Genomic DNA, 10,216 nt, shown 5'->3' on the forward strand with positions numbered 1-10,216 from the left:
GAAAACTTTGAAAGTAGGCAGTCAGGGAAAAACATTCACTAAATATGTCTTTTTTTGGGGGGGGGAAGAGGAGGATTCCGAAAAGGTCCGAGTGGCCTCGACCGATTTGTCAGGGCCACGTGAATGCGCATAAATTCCAGTTGCGCCACCGATAATTCATCAGGCCATTCTCAACGGGTGTTTGTTCAAGTTCATGTATGAACAACCCTGTTCACACATTCCAAGCTAATCTGGAATCACCGAATCCCCGTTTAAATTAAGCCTGGGAGCTTAATCATCAGTCTCTCTGACACGAGGGACAAGAGAAAGTGCTTGCCAGTCATTCATTGAACAGATCTGAAGTGGAGATGATGGCTTGAACAGTTTCTAATTTACCTTTCCGAGAGGAACCTCATCAGGGGCTTTTGATAGAAAACTATCTTTTCTCTCCCAAATGGACATCGTGACCTACAAATACGCACGTCTCGGCCATTGCACGATATCAAGAAGAAAATACACAAGGAACGGCTAATTCGAAATTCCTCAGTCCCTTTCCTCTTCCCGAGCAACCTCGCTCAAAATTAGAGTTTTCTTTAAAACAGACCATTCACGGAAAAGGCCTGCTTTCCAACATGATCCTGACCGTGGAACAGTTATGATGAGAATGTGGTCAAGTGAATATTAATTAGAGCCATTGGCGAGTTTTTACCCTCCAGGGGCGCCGGAGCTGCTTCTCGTAATGCCCGGGGATTCGCCTTGAAATCGGTTTCATTGTGTTGTTCTCAATGCCTATCCGTACTCACGTGTGTGTGTGTGTGTGTGTGCGTGTGTGTGCGTGTGTGTTCATTCATCACCCAAGGATCGCGGTGCTGTCCGCGATGATTTCTCGAATTTCAAGCCATTGCGAAACACTTCCACCGATGAATGCATGATGCCCTAGTAGGATGTACCGTTAGTTGAAAGGGGATTATCTTCACTTCATTAGTACTCGAGCCCCGCACAATGAACCTCCTGTGAGAGACGGGTAAAAAGGGTTGCATTGTGACGTTGACGCCTCGAACCCGGAGGCATTCGAGTGGGTTTCTTTCTTTTGTCCTCATTTCCTCGCAGATCTCAACTCCAGGCGTTGAATGGCTCCTCTCTGAAGGTCACCCATCAGCATTGGTAGACCAAAATCTTCGAGTTTGAAATAGATTGGAGACCCCTTCTTGGACTCTGGATTCGTATTTGAATAATGAGTTGGCAGAAGAGGATGCGTCAGGACCTTGAAATTTGGGTGGGTGCCAAAATACCTCCATTGATGACATCTCACATTTGAAACGGGGAAATGTGTCGATCTTCTTGGGTTCAGATTGCTTCCAAAGCCTCTCTAGAATGGTTAAACGTGCCTTCAGTGTTTTGCCTGGAAGGCACGACCGTTTTAGAATTTGAGGGCTTGACCAGAAATTCTCCCGGGCCCACGGGGAAAAGTCGATCAATCATTCTGCAATTGTTTTTCGTCGAACAGCTAAATTTGAGCTTTAAAAGACCTCAACGCACGGAAAAGGCAACGGCGGAATGGAAATTAATATGGCTTTTGATGGACGGAACTCTCCCATCTTTTGTTCAAATACGATAGGAGTTGAAACGGTAAATGGAGCAACACACTTCTCCCAAGGCCTCAAGCAATCGATGAACAATCGGTCAATGGCCAAAATGCTTGTTCTACTAATAAAAAGGCAGAACAGAAAGAACCAGGGTTCGGCGAAAAAAATGGAGGTCAATAATTACTTTTTTTTCGACTGTGATTGATTTTTGAAGCGTTCCAACGAAAGTACGACCAAAGAAAAAGAGAAAAATTGTTGAAAAGTCTCATGTCAATCATGGAAATGAGGCTTCCAGATGTTTGGAAATATCCATCAAAAAGCTAAAATTGTCACGGTAAGTGAGCAACGTTCTATGCTTATTAACAATTAAATCTTCGTTAATGTTCATTGATTGTCGTCCAAAGTCGAATTAGCACCGAGAAAGAAAATACAATCAGGCATATTAGATCAATGCTAGCTTTTTGCTAGCGTTTTGCTAGAAAAATTGGGTGTTTTACACTCGACAATGAAGAAGTTATATATCAAGTTAGAAGCCCAAAACACAATTTTGATACACAATACCTAATAATGATAAGGTCATCCACGTCACTCTACGAAATTGATTTCAAGACATTATCAATGCCGAGCACTCAGCAAGAGGTACTTCTCTGTCTTTTTTAGAATTAGATGCTTTACGGAATCTAATTTTCCACTCTTTTTCATTCTGTCCATCCAATCAAAGAGTTTTTCACATATACGTGACCACACGCTTAGGAAATCACTTTGACTGGAATTCCGGAAGAGCAGATCATTAAAGTAGGAGGTTGGCCGAAAATGGAATCATTTACGATTTACATTTGGTCGGATATTAGTTGGCCACCATCAATTACCTGTGATTGATGGATAACCACGGCAGATTGACGACGAACACCAGATCTGGCAAGGTCATCGTGGGTGGCATTTTCTCCAACCTGGACTCCAATGTTTGGACTTCATTCTAGCATCAGATGGTCGGTCGGTCCATCTCAGGCTTCTTGATCCAGGCAGGAAAATTTGAATCCATTTTCATTTGTCGTCTCCAATCGAATCGAACATGTCATGTGTAGGCACGAAAACAATCGCACACCTCCAATAGTCCACTTACGTTTTTTCAATGTTATTCTTGTACAAACACGTCAGAAAAGAATTTGAATGAATGGGCCTCCTACCTTGAAAACAAGGTACGGCAATTAAATCGATTCGCCGGTAATATCACATTCCAACGGACCAAACTCAAGGAGCCCCCCCAAATCATCTTCATCACTCATAACTCATAAGGGGCTTCGGCAGCGGCAATGCAGTTCTTCAGGCTCCATTGGTACTCACTAACTATTCACTACCGACAATCAGCCGTGCTCAATCAAGCCAGAAGATTGGTGAAAGTTGGCTTCGGTTTCATCTTGATTGGTCGTGGGCTCAGTGGTTGACTGGTTCAGCGGTTGTCTGCTTGCTTTGCTAGCTGGTTGGTTGGTTGGTTGGTTATTCCTCTGGCTCCGGGGTGTCTAGTAATGCCGCCAAGCCATCATCTTAATTGACACCAAAGCTTGGTTTTAGCTTGTCATCATGAATATGGCACTCATGCCAGGGTCCCACTTTGGAACCTCTGGGTAATGATCTTTATCAGGGTGTGTGATTTGTCTTTTTCCAACAAGATTTATCTTTAGAACCGAGAATGGAGGAAAGGTCAATTTGAGGTTGCGCCAAAGACGTGTGTATGCTTGGCGCTTTTGGAAGTCGTAAATCTTGTCAAGTTTGTTAGAGGTCAGACATGTAAGCCAATGTCTCCAGGCAAGATCATATGGAAAAGCTGGGTTAAAAACGGCGATATCGGTGCGCAAACGTGACTGACTTGTGCAAATGATCAAATAGCAAAAATTAAAAATGCCTTATATGCCGGAATTGTGGGCACAAATCAAGGGCTTGACAACCATAAAAGTAACGGCTAATGATATAAAACACGCACACACACACACAAAGAAGTTGGCCATTATTCATGGTTAATTTTTGCAATGTTGACATTGAGGAGGAGACTTGATATGATAACATGCCATTATTGCAATGACATCAAAACGAGTCATGTCACGTCGTTATTAGGTATGGTCCTTGTTGAAGAGAATGAGCCACTTCACTTGGGGCCCCGATAGTTTCAATTGACCTTCTCTAATTGAGGTTAGATTGACTTCGACTGATGAAACAACGAGAATGCAACTGGTTGATCTATTGTCCTTTTTTTTAATCATAGGACTAGTGGAAGAATGAGCCATCGAACCCGTGGAAAATGGCCAAATCGATCCATTCGGAAGCCCTGGAATTTGGCTGTGAAAGAAGTCCAACGCAAAGAACAATCGAAAGGTAAGAAAACCTCTCTTTGCTGAGGTTGCTAAGAGTTTCGAAATGAACGTTCCGTGAAAGTCTTCGTTTCTCGAAGGATCTTTTAACTTACGTCGTCATGCAGAGGAAGTGCTTGATTGAATAATGGTTTCGTTTCGCTGGTTCGCCTCTGGCAGTCTTGTCATTCACGTAATTCTAGTGTTGGTGTTCATATTTGTGGTGACGTTCATCAACTCGCAGAATCCTGGACAAAGGATGATGAATGAGGGAAATTTCAGGAGACGTCACCATCTCTAGATTTAACATGCCTTGTAACTTTCCGATTCCTTCAAGGACCTCTCTTTTATAACAGAACATCCTTCGACGGCAGTATTTCCATATAAATATATAGATATTTGAAGACGGCCATGGTCAAATTTCGTCATCGTCGCTCTCCCCCAGGGGCATCATCTTTGAGTAAGCAATTTAAATTGGGCTTTTGGCAAGCTCGATGGGTAGATAGCTAGATAGATAGATGACTGCCATCTTTTGCCGTGAAGCGATTTCATCCCGTAACTCCCCCACTCATCATTGGATTGTAAGGCAATTTCAATCAGATGATGTTCTAAAAGAAAATCACTTGCCAAGATTCACTCGACGTCGCTCACAACTCTTCATAAGTCACCAGGCCTGATTTCCATTAGTGAGAAGATAGAGATATTGTTCATAGAGAACCTTTGCCATGCTAGAAGATTGTTCACCCACACTTGAAACAATCGAGGTGGTCACCAAACTGGGCACATTAATCGCGGAATTTGTTTCAAACATGATATTATACGTCTCAGTCCACATTCAGTCCGAACAAGAAAGGTACATATACCCCAGAAGCCGAAATGTCGTGGAAGGATTTGAAGATATGAAGTTATCAAAATAACCTGATTTGGTCAATGATATTCATAGACAAAATGTTATTGGTCGGATTTCTATTAGTGTCATCACAACCTCAAAACTGGGAAGGAAAGTTGTTGGTTAAATCTGTTTAAGTATAAAAGTTAGAATATCATCAACTCAGCTAGGAATTTTTACAATCACAAACTATTGCCAAGTTCTGTAATATAATCAGAAAAAATCAGAAAAGCCATTCTTACGTAAAAAAAAATCACCTCCATGGCATCCAATACACTTCTACGCCTTCACCACCAAAATGGGATATCATCTTAGCTGCACCAGTCCATAAGAAGAAGGACTGGTTGGTTGGTTGGTTGGTTGGTTGGTTGGTTGGTTGGTTGGTTGGTCGTCAGTCAGTCAGTCGATAGATTCCGCACTTGAGTCCCCCTGACTTGTTCTGAGTCGACCTGTGGGTTAAACAGGATCACATCCATCCACACAGAGGGCGCTCTGTTGACCAAGGACACTCGCCCCCGTCTCCAAAGCAAAGCAGCCTGCCAAGATCGGTTCTCAACTTCTCATGGCAGGCCTCCGACCGTGTTCAACCACTCATCGGTGGATCGCCAAACGCAGCGGCAACACTGGAGTACTGGCCGTACCTTGTTTTCAGAGCGAGGCCCTATCCTCCCCTCCCCCCCTTCTAAGTCCTCATGCACTCACCGAGGACTGACTTCTCCGGGAAGCCCTCAGTTGGATTTGGTGTGCAATGATCTAAGAAGGTGCTGTCTGAAGTTCTGAGAATCCTAATTCGTTCATTTGTGAAAGGTGAAACTGGTCTGGCGAGTCCCAATGAATGTGCAGTTACTCTCAGTTGGTCATTGGTGCTCAACGGAGTGAGATTGGCGTCCGTGGTGTGTGTGTTTACATATTTTAAGTGAGAGAAAGAGTGAGCGGAAGGTGTGAGATTCCGTGAGCCGGAAGTGCAGTGCTAACGGGGTTTGTTGAGCTATTCAGCATAATGAATACGATCTTGTCCTTGAAAACTTGTGGATTCGACAAGATTTCTGGCATCTTGCAACGCAGAGTTCCATATCAAAGTCATTTGAATGACTCAGATTCAGTTTTAGGAGTGATGCAAACATGTCCAGTTTACTCATTGCCTTTATCTTCAAAGGCACATGGGATGCCCAAAAGCACATGACAAGGTATGAAATAGCTAGTGAATGGACCAACGCATGATCCTGGATGTAAAATGGGCTGATTGTACCTTGATTAACATATAAATATGGATGGTCGGACTTTTTAGTTGTTGAGGCAGATAAAGATCATGTTAGAGTTATAAAAGTCTTTTGACACGAAGCTAGATTCAAGAGCTATTTTCTATGGACAATTTGACCAATTTGGCAATATTAATGGCAACAATTAAACTCAGGTCATAGCGGTTACCTTGACCAGTGAAAGGGGTAAGAATTAACAAGACTTTGCTTGCATTTGCGAAACGATGCATGCCAGAGAGATGGTCTAACATTTTATGAGCTCGCTTGCCTTGTCATGGATCTCTGAATTGGTAGCAAATGAGACAATGAAATTGCCCTCCCAACTCTTTAAAACTCGCTTTCGGCTGACTTGAACAATGGTCCAAGCTGGTTGTCGTCCAATTCGGATTTGCTTTTGAGTTACCAGAGAGGTTAATTGAAATCCTTTCACGCATGGTTAGAATTGTACCTTTGGACAAAACGGCTCACATGTACACTGGTACTTTCATATCTTAATATGATAATATGCTTTTATCCGTAACAAACTGAATCGGGCTCAAGCTCTATTTAATCTTATGAACACGATTTCCTCCAAAGAGAAGTTTGTTTTTGGAAAGAGACACCAAATCCCTTCCAATTTACAACGTCCTTTTGCCGACGATAGCAATCCAATTGAAGATAATCTTTTAGACCCTGTGCTCCATTTGCGGGTCAATTCATCACTAAATGGGACTTTGGCGAACCGTGGCATTCCGAAATGTTCACAAACAAGAAACTGCATGTATGTACGAGTAAGTAGTGTAGTGTCTCTAAAAGTTGAAAGTTTTTCTCACGGGAAGCAGATTGGCGCTAGAACATCGAACTCTAGATGGAGGCTCCATGTCAACACGGGGTGTCTTAATGGGATTGGCCTGCACCTCACTAAAGCGCGTCCAATGATTTCCATCCTGTCTTGGCAATCCCATCAGGATGAGTCTCATCCATCAGGCATCACCTTCCTGTCTTGGTGTTTTCTCTTTGGTAGGGATTTAGAAAATCAGGGATCAAGCAAGGCTCGGATTGAAACCAACCGAACTGCTCCTTTCTCTCACTTATAATCAAGTTTCTCTGTGTCATTCAGTAAGTGAATTGTGAAAGTGGTGTGCCGAGCGAAATGGCAATGGCAAACATGACTACTTTGGACTCCTCTTTGGACATGTGGATGTGAGAGTAGCCGTCGTCCTCGACGTTTTGGTCATGGAAGAGGAGGTGGTCATCACCAATACTTCCATAGTGCTTCTAGTGAACAACAGCCCCAAAGACGAGGTGGTCGAGAGTCAATACAACTTGAGTGTGGCCTCGTCCGGGATCTCGTGCAGCGGTGCCGACTCATCAGGCAATCCCTCTTTATTAACTCAAAACGACAGCTTATTTGGAGGGGAATCCAAGAGGTCGATTTACGCCCTTTTGTGAGATTGAGAACAACGATTCACATGCATATACGTACTACAATGTGCAGTACTTTAGTTTCACACTTTAAGGATATGAGGAAGTCCAATCCATCCTCGAGGGTCTTACTTGGTACATTCCAAATATTTAGATTTTGCCAGATCAAAACAACGACAGTAACAACAACATTAGCAGTTGTGGTACTAGTAGTGGGAGCAACCTGTTGTTAGAGTTATGTTAAGGAGGTATTCGCCATCAGCCAGAAAATGCATTTATTCCAGCCAACTCATTTCGAGCTTCCCAATGACGGAGAAGGGAACAAAGAACTTGGATTTTAGAGCTTGCGATTTAATGGTGACATCATGGCGGGGGGAATGGGGTTGGCCCGGTTGGCCGAACGTTGTCGCACAGGGTGACCAGAAATGAAGCGCAGAAAGACGCTCGTTGAGCGCTGTTGATTTGGTCAGCACCACGCGTATACGTGTTTGTGGAAAAGGAAGGATGGAGGCAATTAACTCATGGTCGATTTTTCATTGCGAGCACTTAATTCAAATGAGATGATGTCGGGTTTTTCTTCATGGCTCTTGCAATGAGGATCGAAGGGTGAATGCAGGTGGGGGTAGTCAGTCAAAGGTTACACTCAGTTTACCAAGACAGGTCGGACCTGGAAAGGGCCTGAACTTTGGCAATGATGATATCCAATTATTCTCCAAACATAATCGGACAAGGAAGTCAAACGGGACCCGTCCGTATCATTTTCGGTCGAAAAAAATATGAACACATTTGGAATAAATGGCCCGAGCTACTGGCTAGCCTCCGGGGCGATAACGTTCGCTCTTGGTGTGCCCTATGGTGCTCCAATTGGCAGTTGTTAACCACCACAATAACAATCGACCATCGGTATCTATCGTCTTGGCATTCCTCGCCGAATCGCTCGTCCATGACTCGTGCTAATCCGGGCTTATTTTGGAACATTTTTTTGACAGGGAAACAACGCCACTGACATATTTTGGCGAATCTCGTTCGTCTCGTAACGCCCAGACAGACATCAAAAGTGGATCTCATCAGTTGGGCGAGATGGCTGAAAAGTGCTGAAATACTATTTGATACCGATTCAAAAAATTTGCCTATGGCAGTAATCTGAAAACGACAATTAGTATTTCGTGGTGAACGTAGCGATTCGTGCTGCACGTCTTCAAAGATGATTCATACGTCTTTGACAGCCATAGCATCATCCTTGAATTCAATTGGGGCGTTAAAAAAGACGGCGTTAAACCGCAACCATCATAAACTTGCTTCAAGTGCCATTTATCAGCTCAATTTTTAACAATTGATGACAATCATTCCATTTGATATGTTTATGTGCGGGGAGAGGAAGGGAGGAGGGGTTGGCGGACGTTTTGGTTGGATTTACTATTTGGCCAGAGACAAGAGTTGTGAAATCTTTTGCCTAGAGTCCCTACGTAGTGCCCGTCAAGATTTACAATGTAAAAAGGCCAATATGCGCTTCCTGGTAATACTCGACTAGAACCTACCGTTCCTGGATGGAGCAGTTTTTCGAAGACTAATACTGGGGGGTGCGCGTAACGAGCCCGATTATCGACTTGAGACAGAAGGAAATGTAAATCGCTCACGAATCGTTGTTCTCAATTTGGCTCCGTCTTCGAAGGAAATCTTCTCGGATTTTGACAAACCAAGGTGATATCCTCATTCGCAACAGTCACGATGAGGATACAAATGTGCTGTGCCATGAAGCTAGTAGCTCTCAAAGCCTTTCCTTGTCAGAGTGTAACAATCCGTCAGAGCTGTCCGTGATATTGTCAAGAAAATCCTCATTGATACTCGAGGCCGACTCAAAGACGTCAGATCGATCAACACCAACAACCACCACCGTATCAGCCTCGTCTTTGAACGAGAAACTATCATCTACCCATCATCCACGTGGCTCCCTAACAAAGACCACGGTGTACGAACACCAAATAGTATCGCTTCATTTAGAGCCTGAACATCCGATTGTGGCTTGCGATTCGGAATCCGTGGTTTGGCGTTGCACAGGGGGGCCCTACTTGCGCAAGGTCCGCAGACGAATTCAAAGCAAGGAGACATTGTTGGATATCGGAACTGGTAGGGACAGACGATGACCTTTTGAAGGATGATATCCTCGGATAAAAGTGTTTCAGAGGGAGTTAGATTCTGCCTCAATGACTGCTCAATGCGGCCTAAAGCATTGTTGTCTAAAAATTATCTGAGGTATTGTTGTTTTTTGAAGCGACAGGATTCTTCCAAGGAAAGGTCAGGCCCCACTTTGGTTTTAGGGCTTCAGGTCACGCCAACTTGTGCAGCAAAATCTCATTTCACCGAGGAAATGAGCAATTTGAGCGCAATGAGACGAGAGACAAACCGGAAGATCTTAATTGAACACGGGGTAGAAGAAAAAATACTTGATGCATTTCGCTCCGTTTCGTTTCAGGCGCTCCATCCGATGATGAACTTTACGAGTCCATCTATGAAGTCGTTAATCCACCACACAACCATCATCTCCGCCATCCCCGGCGTTCTTATGACGATTTCGATTCTGAATCTGAATTTGACGAGATTATTGAGGAGGACGAATATCAGGTCAACGGCAACCAGGTAACAATGATCTACATTCAAGGGATATTTGTTCAATGCCGCCATTTTTTTTAAAGAGCTAAATTGTGTACCCTTCAAAATCTTCATGCTTGATCGTTTCGGTCTCAATGGGAACGT

General features: G+C 43.7%; 2 protein-coding genes across 2 annotated transcripts in view; both read left to right on the forward strand.

The window, feature by feature from the left end:
* LOC131882387 (uncharacterized) overlaps window positions 1–10,216 on the forward strand; it is a gene marked incomplete in the record, with an annotated part of 13,987 nt that overhangs the window by 2,832 nt on the left and 939 nt on the right. Inside the window, 2 exon segments of the mRNA XM_059229516.1 lie at window positions 3,826–3,935; window positions 9,936–10,099. Coding sequence (XP_059085499.1) covers window positions 3,826–3,935; window positions 9,936–10,099 — 274 coding nt within the window.
* Window positions 5,497–10,060, forward strand: LOC131882751 (uncharacterized). The gene is made up of 3 exons (XM_059230003.1): window positions 5,497–5,692; window positions 7,158–7,485; window positions 9,135–10,060. The coding sequence occupies exons 2-3, from the start codon at window positions 7,274–7,276 to the stop codon at window positions 9,604–9,606; spliced, it is 684 nt and encodes a 227-aa protein (XP_059085986.1). The 5' UTR covers window positions 5,497–5,692; window positions 7,158–7,273; the 3' UTR covers window positions 9,607–10,060.

This window comes from Tigriopus californicus, chromosome 6, assembly GCF_007210705.1.
Source record: "Tigriopus californicus strain San Diego chromosome 6, Tcal_SD_v2.1, whole genome shotgun sequence".
NCBI lineage: Eukaryota > Metazoa > Arthropoda > Copepoda > Harpacticoida > Harpacticidae > Tigriopus > Tigriopus californicus.

Excerpts from the sequence above, each read along its gene's own strand:
- LOC131882751 (XM_059230003.1), top strand. The coding sequence starts at position 7,274 with ATGGAAGAGGAGGTGGTCATCACCAATACTTCCATAGTGCTTCTAGTG. Across the intron at positions 7,486-9,134 it reads AGGTCGATTTACGCCCTTTT|GAAATCTTCTCGGATTTTGA; the intron begins GTGAGATTGAGA and ends CCGTCTTCGAAG.